This window comes from Odocoileus virginianus, chromosome 4, assembly GCF_023699985.2.
Source record: "Odocoileus virginianus isolate 20LAN1187 ecotype Illinois chromosome 4, Ovbor_1.2, whole genome shotgun sequence".
NCBI lineage: Eukaryota > Metazoa > Chordata > Mammalia > Artiodactyla > Cervidae > Odocoileus > Odocoileus virginianus.
The window spans coordinates 24,854,095-24,870,929 of NC_069677.1; the positions used below are offsets into that span (position 1 = coordinate 24,854,095).

General features: G+C 49.2%; 1 protein-coding gene across 8 annotated transcripts in view; it reads right to left on the reverse strand.

Annotated features, from left to right (window-relative positions):
- The window catches only part of ECE2 (endothelin converting enzyme 2), a 36,868-nt gene that overhangs the window by 9,632 nt on the left and 10,401 nt on the right, over nucleotides 1-16,835 (reverse strand). Inside the window, exons 1-12 of one of the 8 annotated variants that reach the window (XM_070466301.1) lie at nucleotides 9,782-9,971; nucleotides 9,309-9,329; nucleotides 8,968-9,054; nucleotides 8,481-8,616; nucleotides 8,069-8,284; nucleotides 7,492-7,616; nucleotides 7,230-7,376; nucleotides 7,015-7,080; nucleotides 2,856-3,044; nucleotides 2,020-2,162; nucleotides 1,622-1,736; nucleotides 196-306 (exon numbers count right to left, since the gene is read on the reverse strand). In XM_070466301.1, coding sequence (XP_070322402.1) covers nucleotides 196-306; nucleotides 1,622-1,736; nucleotides 2,020-2,162; nucleotides 2,856-3,044; nucleotides 7,015-7,080; nucleotides 7,230-7,376; nucleotides 7,492-7,616; nucleotides 8,069-8,284; nucleotides 8,481-8,616; nucleotides 8,968-9,054 — 1,335 coding nt within the window. In that variant the 5' untranslated portion in view covers nucleotides 9,309-9,329; nucleotides 9,782-9,971. Of the gene's footprint in view, nucleotides 1-195; nucleotides 307-1,621; nucleotides 1,737-2,019; nucleotides 2,163-2,855; nucleotides 3,045-7,014; nucleotides 7,081-7,229; nucleotides 7,377-7,491; nucleotides 7,617-8,068; nucleotides 8,285-8,480; nucleotides 8,617-8,825; nucleotides 8,844-8,967; nucleotides 9,055-9,308; nucleotides 9,559-9,781; nucleotides 9,972-16,502; nucleotides 16,614-16,835 lie in introns of those variants that run through there. The other 7 variants (XM_020879963.2, XM_020879961.2, XM_020879960.2 and 4 more) reach the window with 7 other exon arrangements.

Genomic DNA, 16,835 nt, shown 5'->3' on the forward strand with positions numbered 1-16,835 from the left:
TGGAGTAGATTGCTACTTCCTTCTCCAGGGTATCTTTCCGACCCAGGGATCAAACCTGCATCTCCTGTATTGGCAGGTGGATTCTTTATCACTGAGCCACCTGGGAAGCCTTTTTTCCCTTTATGTACATACAAATAGAGGCAGTGAATTTTAACTAAAATGAAGGGTAGTGTTGGAAGGACCTTGAAGACTCACAATTTCCTTGCTCTGCCGGTCAAATGTGGCCTTCACAAAGAGGGAACCCAGAGCAAAGCCAAGAGCGTCATCGGTGTTTGAGATGCAGGTCTGCCACCTCGGTGTGCAGGACTGGAAGGGGAAAGAGCAGGTCCCCTACAGAGACGGCTCGGCCCTCCAGTCTGAGGGTCCTTCTCTGTCTCTGGGGCCAGCCCCTCTCAGCTCTGCATATCAGAGCCCTGGGTTTGGGGTGCCATCTCTCCCTCAGACTCCAGGGAAGATGAAGAGCAATACTGCAAAGCATGCCAACCCCAGCAGTGAAACCTCAGGAGGCACATATACGCTGGCCACTCTGTTCTTAGCACTCTCTTCCTCTTAGTTTCTCAGAGGCCCACTGGGGTCCAGATGTTTCCTACTCAGCTGTACATCTCAGTCTTACATCCAGTCAGTCCCACATGCCAGAAACGTGGGAGTCACCAGCTTCCTCCATCTCCCTACCTCCACATTCTGTCTATCACCAGATTCTAAGTCTGCTTCTTAATCATCTCCTCCATCCACCCTTTGCCACTTCCCTGCCCTATAACACTATCATCTCTTGTCTGAAGATTTCAGTGGCCTCCTAACTAAACACTCCAACTCCATTCTCATCCCCCTCCCCTGTCACTCCCCACCATCTGTCTTCCACTTAGCTGCAGAAAGATGACCTAATATATAAATCCAACCGATTACACCCTTGCTTAAAACTGCCCCGGGTTCTCCATCCCTGAAAGAAGTCAGGCCAGGCTTCCTAGGCACAGCATTCAGGTCCCTCTATGGATCACCCATCAGCCCCACCACCCTCAGCCTCTCAGGTGCCCTCTCCTCAAAGTTATGCCAGAACACAGGCAACACCACCACACTCCTCCTTGCCTCTGGAAATGTGCACATCCTACTCCTTCAGTCTGGAATACCCTTCTCCCTTCCATTACTCCATCCCCCAGGTAAAATGTGCTACCCCACCTCTGTCCTACAGCACAAAGAAGGTCTTTCATTCAGCGTGCGCACCCCAGAATATAATGTTTGTTTACATATCTCCTTCCCCCACTTAACAGGGCTTCTTGAAACTGAGAACAGCACTTATTCATTTTCTTCTTCACTCTCATTATCAAGGTTGAGTGCCTACACATAGCGTGTACTGGTAAGTACTTCACTTATGTGAATTCAGTCTTCATAACAACCCCACAAGAAATTTCTGTTTTTCCAACCCAGAAATGAAGAGTCAAAATGGTGGTAGACATATGCTCAAGGTCCCATAGGCCAAAAAACGGAGGAGTTCAGACTGGAACCTAAGTTAGCTTGATTCTCAGTCGTGTGCTCCACGTGTAAATTAAATGGTGTCTGACATACAGGGGGTGTGAAGCATCAGCCTGACTAGATTGGGAGGTGGGAGCAGAGTTAGAAAACCCACCTTCTTGGTGCCATAAAGGGTCTCCAGCAGCTTCTCTTGTGCAGACTCAAAGCGGTGGTCCAGGCTTGAAGTTGTCTTCTGTACCAGGTTCCAGATCAGATAATTGTTCAGGACACTGGTATGCAAGTGACCAGAACATAAGATAAAGACAGGAACCATTTCCACCCCCCAAACCAGCTCTACCAACATGCAGATAACAGGAATCCCTTAGAGTCATTCATGGGTGTTCTCCCAGGATCCCTCTCTCTGATCCTGGGAACACACACCTGCCTGTAAAAGTCAGGGTGAAGCAAGCTATGGGAACAGAGACCACAGTGGGCCCCCTGAAGCCCCAGCCTATGAGAATAGCCTGCACAGAGCCCTGAATCCCACCCCTGACACTGTGGGCTCCCCCCAACCTTGGCTCTGTGCGGTTGATGAGTTCCGACACCTGCTGCAAATAATCCGTCCCATACACCACCACGGGCTCAGAATCACCCAGCTCCAGCGGTGACAGCAAGAAGGACAGAAACTCCAGCCAGTCCATGGAGGGCGCCAGAGCCTGTGAGCAAAAAGTCTCAAGCCTCCCTGCCCCCTTGGTTTTCAGCAGACCCCTCCCCAACTGGTACACTGGAGCTGGGAGCCCTTTCCATCACCACAGCAACACCTACTAGCTGCTTGTGGCCCCTTCCTAAAATAAACCCATTTTTAGCCTAAGTGTGCTTCAATCTGGGAACCCAGTCACTTATTATACATGGAAAACCACCATCTGTGATATTTAGTTGGGCTACAGATCTTCAGATACTTTTTCAAACAGTTGGATCAACTCCCCAGACACCACGCAGGGTCCCTACATACCTGGCCTCTCCTCCAGAACCCCCCTTACCTAACTTCTCCATAATCCAACGACTAAGAGGTTGATGCCTGGTGCAGTAAGGGCCCTCCAGGAGATGCTTCCATTTATCTTCTGACTGTTTCGTGGGCGTCTTGTACAAGTTGTCACAGATTATTAACATAATCCCTCTGTGCAACCCCAGGCAACATGAAAGGGACCAAAGGATGGCCCAGTGGGGGTACCCTAAAATGGACACTATTTTTCCTTCCAGGATAGCAACGGTGCAGCCGGGAAGCTCAGAAACAGCAAGGAAATGAGGACAGGACTGGTTGTCTCAGGTAGACAGCACAAAAGGGGAGCTGGGTGGCCTGGGCTGGGGGCTGACCCCTTCCAGCGGTGTCAGTTCCCTGCCTGCCCCACCTGCAGCTCCGCGATGCTCATCTTGTGGTAGATCTTCTCCTCGTCCCGCCGCTGGTCCTGGGGCACTGTGATGTTGGCCAATTGTATCTCCAGCTCCAGCACTTGCCGCATCTGCTCCCGCGTGGAGGCTGGTTGTCCACCCAGCAGCATCCCCAGCTCCTCCATGTAGTCCAAGTAGGCAGTAAGCACCTGTCAGGGCCCCGGGTCCTCAGAGCCCAGCAACAAGTCCTGCCCAAGGCTGAGAGGACTGTTCCAGCTGCTGCCCCTGCCCACCGTCTCTTCTGCGGACCTTCCTCTGAGAAGCTCTTCTAGATGACCCTCATCATTTCTGCTATACTGCTTATCACCATCTGTTAGGATCTTTTTTTTTATTTATTTGTGCCCTTGCTCATCATCTGTTTACCCAAGGAAAAGGTAAATTCCACGAGAGCACCATTCCAGGTTCCAGTGGCGTATTTACCACTGTATCCCAAAGGCCTGGAAAAGGACCTAGCACAGAATAGGTTCTGTCCAGGGGGTAGCCCTGCTTCCCATATCCCTCTTCCCTCTGCCTTTCTCATTTCTTGAAGCCCTTCTACTTTTCCCAGCCCATAAGTGACCACGTGCCTTCACTTAACAGCTGAGTGGACCCCATGGAGGAATTTAGTCTACATTTGGCTTTAATTCCCTTCTACCTCCCATCTTGCCAGGCTTGACTTGCTGCCTTCCCCTCTGGCCTCCAACAGGGAAGAAAACACAGAGAAAAAATATGTAGTGACTCCATGTATGTACATGTATTAAATTCTCTGCTGGGGCTTTACATATATAACCCACCTCCCCCACTACCAGAGCCCAGGCAACCCAATAAAGTGAGTACTAGGTTCCATTTTACAGACAACACGACTTCTTGACTCATACCATAAATGAGCAGATGGCAGAGTCCAAATGTGGCCCAGGCTCCATGACTCCAGGGCCACAGCCCCAGCACTGCCTGGGCTCAGAAAAAACTCATGTCCCCTCAGCCCCTGCTGGCACCTGAGCTGCATAGGAACAGGGGCTGTATGCTCTGTTCTGCACTGTGTTCTCAGGCTCTAGCACAGCATCTGGCACATCGTAGGTGGTCAATAAATATTGTTGACTGATGGACGAAATCCTGTACATAGACCCTCAGCCCCGCTCAGCACTGACTTCCTACGGACATCCTGCCCTCCCAGGGACCACTTTCACTTTTGCCCCACCCTGGGCTCCTTTAACTGCCAAAGGCCATCTCTTCTTCCATTCTCTGCACTTCAAAGTATCTCCCTTTTCCCACCTCCCCTCTTCCTTGCTGCTGATGTCAGAAAAAGTCTGAGTACCAATTCCAGTCATCCCAGCTACTAAGGGGGATGGTTGGTTCAACCAGTGATCTTGCCAACCCCTCCCCAACTCACCCCTCTCTCCCTACCTCCTTACTTTCTGCTTAAGACTTACTTTTATTTATTTATTTATTTATTGGCCACACCATGAGGCTTTCAAGATCTTCTCTGGGCCCCTGGCATTAAAAGCATAGAGTCCTAACCACTGTATCACCAGGGAAGTCCCAAGACTTACTTTTGAGACTTTCCTGAACTCTGCAGATAGGATAAGAAACCTCTGGTGCTGCAGCTTCCCCAAGATGCGGGCACAGACTTCCTACTCAAGACAACTGGTAACACACTAAAAGCTGAGTCAACCATGTGATTCTCTCCAGAATTCTCAAAATTCCTTCCTCCCCTGACTCGGGTGTTATGAAAACCACAAATCGGTTCACACCACTCCCCACTTTTGAGATTCTCTTTCCATTTCTTTTGGGATCAATGCTAAACTTGACCCATAATGTTTATGTATAACAAGACTCTACCAACCTGTCCAGAAGGACTTGGTCCACTCTCCCCTCCCACTCCCCTCTCTAATCTGTCAACAAGACATACCCTGTCCCCTCTTAGAGCTTTTGCATCAGCCGTTTCCTTTGCCTAGGACTCTCCCTCTCTTCTCCACAGCCTAACTCACCCTAGGACCAGGATGGCTCTCTGTTAAAGGACTCTTGGATTGCCACACTTCTCCTCTACCAGCAACTGTACATAGGACAACTGTGTGCATCCTGTTTCCTGCCTTCTCCTCCACTGAATGGTAGTGTCTTGTTCACCACGTGCTAGCGGAGGGTCTGTCTGAGGGATGCTTGGTAAGTGTTTGGGGGCGAATGGAAGAAGGACAAAGCCCTTCCTGGTTGCCTTGCTCCATAGAAGTCTCTCTTCCTCCCTCTGCATCTTGAAATACACAAGGATCTCCTTCTTTCTGGTCTCCAGTCTTGCCCTCTCTCTCACTTCTCCTAAGCCTTTGTCTAGGCCTTTAAGGAGAGGCCCCTCAAGCCTTTGGCTCCCTCCAGGCCTGTACTCTCTTCAGGACCCCACTCAACTTTCATACTTGCCTGTTGACCTCTCCAGAGAGATGGTGCCCAGCTCCCTCACATTCACATCACTAAAACAGGCAGCTCCCACTTTGAGTGTCTGCCACATGCAGAATCATAAACCTGCATCCTTCTGCTGCCCCCAAGCACACAATGAGGTAGATTCTATGATCCCCATTTTTCAGATGAAGAAACAGCCTCAGAGACCTTCATCAACTTGCACCAAGCTGCCAAGCTGGGATTAAAATCAAGGTCTCACTTCAAAGTCTGTCTTTTTCTGTGACAGTAACACCCAACCCACAATGTGCTTGAAAAATTGGTTGTCCCTGTAAATACCCCAGATTCTCTAAGGACCACTCCATCTCACCATCATTCTGGCACACAGCCTCAACTATCTTTATCTCTTCCTCCTTCATCTCCTCTCTTCTAACATCCAGGCATTAACAATTCATGATTTGGACTTAATTACGTCTCTTGTAGGGCTTCCCAGGTGGCGCTAGTGGTAAAGAACCTGCCTGTCAATGCAGGAGACTAAGGGTTCGATCCCTTGGTTGGAAAGATCCCCTAGAGAAGGAAATGGCTACCCACTCCAGTATTCTTGCCTGGAGAATCTCATGAACAGAGGAGCCTGGTGGGCTACAGTCTATGGGGTCACAAAGAGTCAGACATGACTGAAGCCACTTAGCACACACACGTCTCTTGCATCCTCCCCTTCCTGATCATCCCTCTGCCACTTCCTCCATTTGGGTCCTCAGAGACTCAGAGCCTGGAGTACTGCAGACACTTTTGAGTAACTGATCTCCAGGCTCCCTCTCTTGCATCTACTTTTCACACCCAGTCAAACTGCCTTCCCAAAGCACTGCTCACTGGGGCAGTCCCAGCCTGCCCCAGAGCATGCAATAGCTCTCTGGGGCCTATACAGTAAACTCAATGTGGCACTGCAGGTCCCTTCAATAACTAGTCCCTACCCACCTTTCCACCCTCTCATCTGCTTTAAGCTCTACACTTTGCCAAACTGGACCCCTTCCTGTGGTCCAAACACACCTTAGCTTTTCCTTCTTTAACACTTTTGTTTAAACTCAGCATGCCCTCACCCAGCCCCAGATATTCTGCAGGGCCTGGCTCAAATGCAACCTCCTTAGGAAAACTTTTCCAGCTGCTGGATCTCGCCTGAGCCCTAGAGGCCCCTCTTGTGAGCCCTGCTCTCAGCTATCTAGGCCCATGAACCCATCTGCACTGAAAGCATCTTGTGACAGAGGCTTTGAAATGTACATCTCAAAATGGGTGCCTATAAGTGTTTTCCTAGAAGAGCAAGAGAAACGAAGGAAGGAATGAAAGAAGGGAAGAACAAGGGAGGAAGAAAAGAGTAGAAAGGAGGGAGGGAAGAATGCAGGGAAGAGAGAATGAAGAAAGAAAGAAGAAGGAAGGGGGGACTTCCCTAGCAGTCCAGTTGTCAAGACTCTGAACTTCCACTGCACAGGGTGGGGTGGGGGTGTTGGGGGAGTCGGGGTATTGAGGGGAGTGGGCACAAGTTCAGTCCCTGGTTGGGGAACTAAGATCTTGCATGCCCACACAGTGGAGCCAAAAATAAATAAAAGAAAAGAAAAAAAAAAAAGAAGAAGAAGGAAGCAGGGTTGGCTCAGAGACAGGATAGGTTCACCTTTCCCACTCTGACCCTGAGCAAAGGGAAAAGTAAACAGGGATCAGCCCAGCTCAACAGGGGTGTCGGGTGGATATTCTGAGAATCCTCCTTACTTTCTCATTGGCGGTCCTGTTTAGGTAGTAATCTCGAGAGGGTAGAAAGAGCCCAGACTGGTCCACCTGCAATAGCAAGATAAGCAGTGAGCCCTCTCCCTGAAATCTGGACTCTTGTGCAGGGAGGCCACCCCAGCCAGCCCATCACAGGGGAAGGGAGTGTGGCCTCAGCAAATAGTCCATAAGTCCCTCCCCACCCTTCCCCAGCCCAGTACCTGGATAACATTGCTGTTGGAACTCTTAGAGTCCGCACTGACGTACACAGTGAAGAAGGGGGTGGCCCTATACGTCCCTGCTACTGCCTTCAGCACCTCCATGAAGTTGTCCCGGTCCCAGGGCCCCGTAACGTTCCAGCCACCAATCTGAGTGGAGACCATGGTGGCGCCTCTGGCACAAGAGCCCCGAAGCTCTCTGGGGCCACGTCCTCTCCCAAGGCCTGTCTTGCCCCCCCGCCCACAGCCTATCCCAGGAGCCTACCTTGTCAATGAGGTCCCGCAGCGGCTGGGCACCCAGCTCCTCGATGCGTTCCACCTGTAAGCAGGAGAGGTAGAAGCGCTGCGTCTTCCGTTCGGCTTCACTGCTGGAGTTGAAGGTGGCATTTTCTGTCAGAGAGAACACAGGTCCGGGTAGCAACCATGCTGACTGCTGACAGGGGGTCCGGACCCTTGCTTGATCCCTCTCCTTGACTTCTCAAGGGGGCACTGCTCCTAGTGTAGACGTGGGAGGACTGTCAACCACAGCAAAGCAGAGCTTCCGCTCCCCTGTCCAGGGAGACTCAAAGATCTCTAAGCCCAACAGATTCCCTGGTGTCTACTACCCCTCAGCGGTGCTCCAGTGCTTAGAGAGGAGTTCCTTCACTGTCCTCAGAGATCCGCTCCCTCAACCCATCTCCACTCTTCAGGAGCCCCCAGTGTCTGCATCCCCTATCCCAGGAGGGCTGGCAGTCATCCCCATATTCACTCCTGGACATTTATTGAGTACCTACTAAGTGCCGAGCCCTGTGCTGGCACAAGGCACGTACGTGATACAACATTGTCCTGGTGGGCCCACTCACCAAGCAGGTGCTTCAGGATGGCTTGATTCTGGTCCCAGAGACTGTTGAAGGTGTTCCAGCGAGAACGCCCATCAGGCAGAGGATTTCTGCGAATCCAACCTCCACAGGAGAACTGGTAGAAGTCCTCACAGGGGCTCACTCCTCGGTCCAGGGACTCCAGGATTTTTCCAGCCACTCGAATGCAGGCCTCTGTGAGGCAAGTGCTGTGGGATGGGTCTGTGGCAGGGGACATGAGGGGTGGGGTGTGGGGAGGGTAGGGGACAGTCAGTTGGTCTGCGAGAGGCAAATGCTTTGCAAGGGGCCATAACAGGGAGGTTGGGAGGACAGAGGACAGCTGGCAGAAGTCTCCCCCCCATCAGCCTCCAGAGTCCCCACAGCTAGGAGGGCTCGTGACAGGTGTGGGAGTACCTACCTCTGTGGTACTGGACCCCCAGGGCCACGAAGCAACCCAGAAGCAGGGCAGCCAGCAGTAGAGAGACACCTGCCAAGACCAGCTCCAGCTGCGTGTGCAACCCCAAGAGGCGTCTGGTCCTCTTCCGGAATCCCACCTGGGGAACAGAGGAGGACCTGGAGCTAGCAAGCTTCAGGTGGGCAATCGATCACAGAAGTCCTCCCGGAGGGTGAAGGCCCAAGCAGTTTCCAGAGCCATGGAGCAAAGACTGCTAACAGGGTTAACTTGGGGCATAGGGGCAACGAGGCAGGCTGAGTTGAGCCCTGAGCCTGTTTTGTGCAACGTCATGGCTTAGAGTCGCCTCACCATAGTCCTAGCGCAGAGGCCAGAGGTGGAGCTGAGGTGGGGGCAGGTGACCCTTCAGGGCAACCCAGAGAGCTCCTGGGTGTGCCGGGCGTCATGCCAGAGCTGGGGGGCCTGGTGAGACAGGGAGGACCCCCTTGCCCACCTCCACGGCGTCCGGGGAGGCCCCGCCCTCTACGGGGGTCTCGGGAGCGTCTTCATCCCGCAGCGTGGCGCGTTTGTATTCCACCATCTGCCAGACAGTCGGGGCGCCGACCCAGGTCAGGCAGAGAGGGCTGCGCGCCCACAACCCTGCCCCGGCGCCCCTCGCCCGGCCGGGCCCCTCCTGCCTCAAGTACGGGGCCCCTTCCTTCCAGCCGGCCTGGGTCCCTCCGACCCCCCGCCCGTCAAGTTAGTCCGCGAGCCGGACCCGCTTCCCAACGCCGCGGGCCCCTCCGCTCCTCCCACCCCCCGTCCTCTCCTGGGGAGCCTGGGGCCCGCACTCACGTTGCCGCCGCCGCCCAGCTCCTGCAGCGCGACGCTCATGGTGGAGTCGGGGCCGGCGGCACCTTAGGGCTCCCGGAGGCTGGCCCTCGCCCAGGCCGTGGCCTCGGCCGCTGGCCGGGCCCCGCCGACGCCGCCCGGCATCGCCGCCGCCCCCGCCTGCCGCCGCCCCCCTCCCCCCGCGGCGCGGCGCTACGGGTAGGGTGGGGGAGGGGAGGCGCGCGCCGGCCGCACCCCGCCATCCGCCCCGCGCCCGGTCCTGGTTCCCGGTGCCCGCGGCCCGCCCCACAGAGCTGCATCCAGCCGGAGCCACCCGCCCTCCAGAAACTCCGAGTCCCCCTCCCCGCTTTGCGGTCAGCACCCCATCCCAGCAACACCCTCTTGCAAGCCTCCCGTAATTTACATTTCTTTGACCCAGACCCAAAACCCTGCCCAATCCCCGAAATTGCAGGCCCTCCCCAATCCCCTTCAAACACCTTTGAGAAATTACGCTCTCAGGGGAACGTCTTCCCCCAGCTGTCCGCACTGCCCCTCTTCAGCCAACACACACAGAGCAGCATGCCTGAGGTGACCCACATTCAGGGTGTCAGCACCATATCTCTACAGGGAGCACATAGACCCAAAGTACACAGGCAGGCACTCAGCCCAACACACGGTCCACAAACACACACACACACATCACTCACAGACTGCATCTTCACACAAAAGGTATACACTCACCAGGCACCCAGAGACATGTGTTCTACCCTGAGGTTCTGGACACACATTCAACACACACACACACACACACACACACAGTGCTTGGGCAGCATACACACACTGCCCACATTCTGAGTCCCCCCTTACACATTGCTTCAAGGCTGCACTTTTACTCTCCAAGATAATTGTTGTCATCAGATCATCTCACAAAGGGAGGGTTACAGATGGTGACAAATCGGCAGGGAAAAAAACAGCCATGCACAGATATTTAAAGAAAAGACGAGCTAACACTTCTAACTTGAGAAAAGCAAGCCACTTTATTTGGGAGGTTTACAAGAAAAAAAAAAAACACCAAGCAATATTTAACTGAAAGGCAATAGTGTGGCGTCTATGCATCTGCCATCTGCCTTCCATATTGTCATTCCTTAATCAGGCCTGGTGGTGTTGCAGTCTGCTTCACTGAAGAGTGTCTGGTTGTTTTTAAAAAAAAAAACACACAAATTTTTAAAAAGTGCCTCATCCTCATGCCACCTCTCACTATTTGACCTGAGAAGGCTTGGAATGGCAGCAAATCCACACCCGTGTCTTGACTCTAACCTCAGTCCTCAAACATCTTGCTGTAAGCATCTCTAACATGGAATGCTCTTGTGGCTGAGGAAGGGTAGATGATGTATGACTGAGAAACTTCTGGATTTCTTTCTTTTGGCATTTTTCACCCCAAAACTGCATGTTCTCAAATAATAGTATCATAGGATGAAAGATCCTGGATCCAGGCTCAATTTCCTCTCTGGTAAAATGGAAAAAAGAATAGTACCTATTTCGAAGGATGGTGGTGAGAATTAAATGAAACAATACTTGTAAAATTTTTAGGACAATTTCTGGCACATAAAAGGTACTCTCACTACTATTATTATTGTTGGTGTAGTTATTATTAAAATTCTATAGGTGGAAATGAGAATTGTATGGCTGGAGGAAGGCTGTTCTGTTTCCCAAATGGAACATGGGTTCTAGGTTAATCAAGGGTTCCCTGAGCAAGGAACTTTCTCATCCAGCCGCACTGTGGTCTGCAGCAGCACAACTTTCTCCTGTCCACATGGGACAAGTCTCTGGAGATCATGTCAATGAAATGACAATGTGGCATCACATTGCTGACCTCTTTCCCACTTTCCCCAAGCCTGGATGGAGGGAAACACGGCCACAGGGTCAGTCCTGTCATATGGAAAATCACACCATGACATGGCTATGTGAGTACAAGCAAACTTTTTTATAAGGACTTTCCAGCAACAGACTCGTAGAAATAGTCCCATGGCTGTTGTAATACCATGCTGTAAGTAGCAAGCTTATATAGCACTGTACTATGACCAGCCACTGTTCCAGGTATTTTACATCAACACACTCATTTATCCTCATGGCACTTATGAAGCCATTTTGCAGGTGAGGAAACTGAGGCATAGAGAGGATGAGATACAGAGCTAGTGAGTAGTAGAGCTGGAATTCAAATTCAAACCCAGGCAATCTGACTTGTCTCTGGAAAGCAATTTGGCGATATGAATCAAAAGGAGTACATACTTCCAACATTAGTTGCTAGTCTTCTGCCACATTTTCTCTGGAAGAATAAGGGGAAGCACATAGTTTTCAAGTCAAACAGATCTGGATTCAAATCTGGGCTCCATTCCTTATCAGGTATGTAATCTTTATTTGAAAGCTCTGAACTTTCATTCTTCTTCATCAAGGTGGGATCATTTCTACTCAGTGCATTGCTGTGAGAATTAAATGCAACCACATAAGAAAGAGGCTGGTACCTCTATAGAGAGTATTTCCAGTTTCACTAGGTTTGGCCTAAATGGATATTTCCTTTCCATGCCTCTTTCATAACCCAGATAGTTTGTCAGGTTCACAAATATTCCTAACTACATATTAAGTATCCTATGTATGATAGGCTTAGAGATTCCTCTATTTTATATAACTCTATTTTATTTCCTCTGTGTTTATCTTTGACTCTTTTATTCTCTCATTCTATTATTTTTCTATTTTCTGCTCTTATTTTCCTATAAGTTTAATTTTATGAGGTCAGTTTTTCTCTAAATTGATTGTGAATTGAGAGAGAATGGAAAATGTTTTATGTGTTAACTTATAAGAACCGTATAGTCATGAAGATAACAACATACATTAGTATCCAATGTTAACAAAGATGGGGAAAGTGAGCATTTTCATATATTGCTGGTGGCTTATAAACTGATAGTCTTTTTGGCAATATGAATCAACAGGTACGTGTACATAATTTTTGACTTAGAAAGTCGAATTCTAGGAAATTGTCCTAGGAAATAAGCATGTTATCTACAGCATGATTATCTACAGCACGTTTGTATCAGTTAGCTTTGAATGAATAACAGACTGTCCAAACTTGATGGATTAAAATAGCAAATATTTATTACTTTTCATGTTCAGTAGGTTGATTGGGTGGTTCTTCAGATCTGGGTCAGCTCACCAGGAGCTGAATGGTCTAGCTGAATGATTTCATTTACATGTTTGGGCCTCAGCTGAGATGACTGGGCCCAGTCTCTGTGTGGTCTCTCCGTCACCAGGAGGCTAGCCCAGGATTTTTCATATGGTGGTATCAGGATTCCTAGCAACCAAAAACGGGCAAGCCCCAGTACATAAACACTTCAAGCCTCTACGGGCATCAAATTTGCTAAGGTCCCTACTGAGAAAAGCAAGTCAGATGATCGAGCGCAGATTTAGGGATGGAAAAAGAGTCTACTTCTTGATTGGAAGAGCTACAAAGTATTTGGGCCATTTTGCTCCTATACCATATGTTCATCTCAGCACCATCTATATTAACACACACAAAAAATGGGAGGGGATTCAATGTCCAAGGGTAGAGGTCTTGATAAATCAAACATCCATACAGACATCCAAACATTCCATCATTTACAAATGATGGAAAAGAGTTAATATTATCAGGAAATGGTCTCCAAATAGAGTTAAGTGGGAGAGAAAAATAAATCTAAAATCTCATTTTTGTTAAACAAAAAAGTATAAAAGCATAGGTTAAGAAAAAGATTGAAAGGACATGCAACAAAATGTTAATCAATATATCTAATGATGAGGTTACTTTTAACTTCTTTATGCTTTCCTGCATAAGACCTAACAATTCTATTATCTAGCACTACCAAAGCACTTTTTGAATGTTAACTTATTCAATACTCATGATGACTCAGTAAGATAGAGTCTACCAATATCACTGTCCAGATGGGAGACACTTAATAACATACCTAAAAAGTCACACATCAAGGAGAAGGAAGATTCTTGCTTTGAATCTAAACTCCATGCTCTTAACCACTAATCTCTTTTTAAGTCAACTGATTTGTCTCAGGTCAGAGTGTGATGTTTGATAAATGGACTATATGATTGGTTTCAAAATTTTTTTTTTAAATCACTAAAACCCTTTTATTGTAAATGTAATATACTCCAGAAGTATATAAATAAAAGATGAACTTCATTCTGCCAGGATCCCTGTACCATTCTCAGAGATAACCATTATTAGCAGTTTGGTATGTATTTCTTTCTTTTACATGTATTTACATATCTAAATACACTGTGTGTGTGTGTGTGCATACATATGTGTGTATACTTTTTTCACACTTGTGAAATCACACTCTACACTTGTTATTTGGTGATATTTTGACAGGTCTTGGAGATCTAACCATGTCATTCCACACAGATCTGCTTCATTCTTTTTTGTGATTTATCAGCCTCTGCTAAAAAGAAGAATCCCAGAAATACCTTCGTGGTATAGGCTTTCTTTGAGGGACAGAGTAAGAGCAAAGGGTCCCCAGAGAGCTTAAGGAAGGAGAGACATGATCATGAGAGATGTAAAAGGATGACCCCAAAATACTTGTAACATTGTATCCATTTTATAGGACTGCTGTAACAAACTACCAGAAACTGGGTGGCTTAAAATAGAAACTTGTAACTTACAAACTTAACTTATAATTATCTGGCAGTCCAATGGTTAGGACACTGTGCTTCCACTTTAGGAGGTACCAGTCCGATCCCTGGTCTGGGAACTAATACCTTGGGGTGCAGCCAGAAAACAAACCAAGAACAAAGGAAAAACTAAAAAGAAAAACAGAAACTTATTCTCTCACAGTTCCGGAGGTGAGAAGTCCAAAATCTAGGCAGGGCCATGCTCCCTCAGTAAGCCCTAAGGAAGAATCCTTCCTTGCCTCTTCCATCTTCTTGTGGCTCCTAGCAATGCTAGGTGTTCCTTGGCTTGCAGCCACACCAGTCCTATCTCTGCTTCCTCACAAGGCCTTCCCAAGCGTGTATATGTCTTGTGCATTTGTCCTCTTCTTACAAAGACACAAGTGAGGGTGCACCCTGATCTAGTATGACCTTAGCTTAATTTAACTAATTAACTTCTGCAAAGACCCTATTTTCAAATAAGGTCTATTCCGAGGTTCCAGGTAGACAGAAGTTTTAGGGGAGACTCTGTCCAGCTCACTACACAGGCCTATGGTTTCCACTTGAATAAAAGTGTCATTCATACTCAACTGTCAAAAGACATTATTCTGCTGAGAACGTATGGATTCAATCCCACTAGTAGGTTTTGAGGGGCTTTCAAAAGAAATTCAAATTGTCACAACAATCCAAACAAACTTTACTTCATTTTAGCTGTGAAAATGAATCTTCATCTCATGGACAGGGATGCAGAACATCAGACTTTAAGCAGAGGATGGTAATTTAAAGAACTTGCTCTGGACTTCCCAAGTGACCCATTAATTAACAAATCCGCCTGCCAATGCAGAGGACACGGGTTCAATTCCTGCTCTGGGAAGATTCCACATGCTGAGAAGTGCCACAACTACTGAAGAAGTCCCTGTGCCTAGAGTTAGTACTCTGCAAGAAAAGAAGCCACCAGAATGAAAAGTCCATGTAACAGAACTAGAGAGTAACCACTAGAGAAAGCCCATGTACAGCAGCAAAGATCCAGTGCAGCCCTAAATAAATAAAATTATTTTAAAAAAATAAAGAACTCGCTCCAAATTTTCACAACATAGCTGAATCATGTATTACTGTATCTTTACAATTCTGCACTTATGTCTTTTGCCTTAATCACAATCCAGCATGTGTCTTACAGGAGTAAGATTATTTAAGAAGGAGCTAACCAAATGAACACCAAGTTAAGTTGCTGTTCCTCCATTCTCTCTCATTCTGAGAGGAGAAACCAGGAATGTTTCAATTTCCCACCCAGTGCTCTCAGCTTATTCTTGGCAAGGACCCAGATGCGCCCTTGATCACTTTTGGTAGGGGCAGTGCATTATCTCCTGAGACAAGTCACTTCACCTTAAGACAAGTTCTCCAAAACTGTTAGTGTAAGCTCTATCATCTCTATCATCACTAGAACATGGAGGCTCAGAGAGGTATGTATGCATGTTATGCAAATACATGAGAAAAAGACTGGAGGATATATATGAAAGATTTTGTGTGATTTTCCATATCTCCCTAAAATGTTACAAGTACCAGTGAACTAATTTTTTTAAAAATTGTGGGGGTCAATTAAAAAACTAATTGCTCAAGGTCACGCAGGAAGTGGTAGAACTTGGATTGGAACCCATGGCTGAACAACCTCCAGTAGGGGTGGAATTCTCTGAACTCTCCCCTAGCAACCCTGGGCTCCAGCTTCTCCTGTCCTTCCAGGTCTGGAGACTCTGCTCACCCAGCAGGGCTTCCACCTCCAGCTCCAGCCCTCATCCCAGAGATCAGGACACAGCAGAGGAGGGTTTGATAGGGACAGGCCTTTGGTCTTTGGTCTTGAGTGAGGCTGTACAGGTGGCTTCCCTGGTGGCTCAGCTGGTAAAGAATCTGCCTGCAATGCGGGAGGCCTGGATTTGAGCCCTGGGTTAGGAAGATCCCTGGAGAAGGTATCTACCCACTCCAGTATTCTGGTCTGGAGAATCCTATGGACTATAGGGGTCTCAAATAGTACGACGGACTGAGCAACTTTCATTTCAGTCAGGTCTTTGGTCTTGAGTGAGGCTGTACAGAGGCAATTCTGGCACTCCCCAGCCTCGTCCTAGAGCAGCCATGATGGCATTCGCCTTTGTGTCCCTGGAACTAACAATTGTTGGAGGAAGGAGACCCAACACTAGGCGCCTCACCAGCTACGTAATTTAGAGGGAAGGAGGAAATGTGCTTCAGGAACGGTAGAGAACCCTCCGCCTTGAGTATGGACTTAATGATTATTACTCGGATGATTATTATCCTTATCAGCGCTGTCGTCACTGTCATCGAATGTGCGACACCTCCCTCCCCCAAGGCCAGAGATTGCGCCAGAGCCCCAGCGCGCTAGCAAGCAGGTGACGGCGCTGCTGACGGCCAGAGGAGGAGGGAGAAGAGGGTGCACGCTCGTCGGTGCGGCGAGAATTGTCACGTGATTCCCAGCACCCAGGGCGGAGACGCCCTCTATCCCTCCCCTTCTACCTCCGGACTCACCGGCGCGAGTCGCGTCCTCAGGCGCTCCGGGCTTCCCCGCGTCACCTGCAGCCAGCGCGCCCCCCGCGACGCCGTCATTCATTCCTCCTACACTGCAAGCGCAGCGCCGTCCCCGGGGGTTGGGAGAACCGCAGCGCGCAGCGCGCGCTTTGAGCCCGAGTTTCGGCACTAATCTCTGCTCTCTCCTTGGAGAAGTCTCGGTAACTGGGCCGACACGCGCTAACCAAGGCAGACCTGCAACCCCAGCCCTGATGCTGGCGCCGAAACTCGGGCTCAAAGCGCCCGCCGCGCCCTGCGGCTCTCCCAGCTCCTGAGGTCCCCAAGTACCACCAG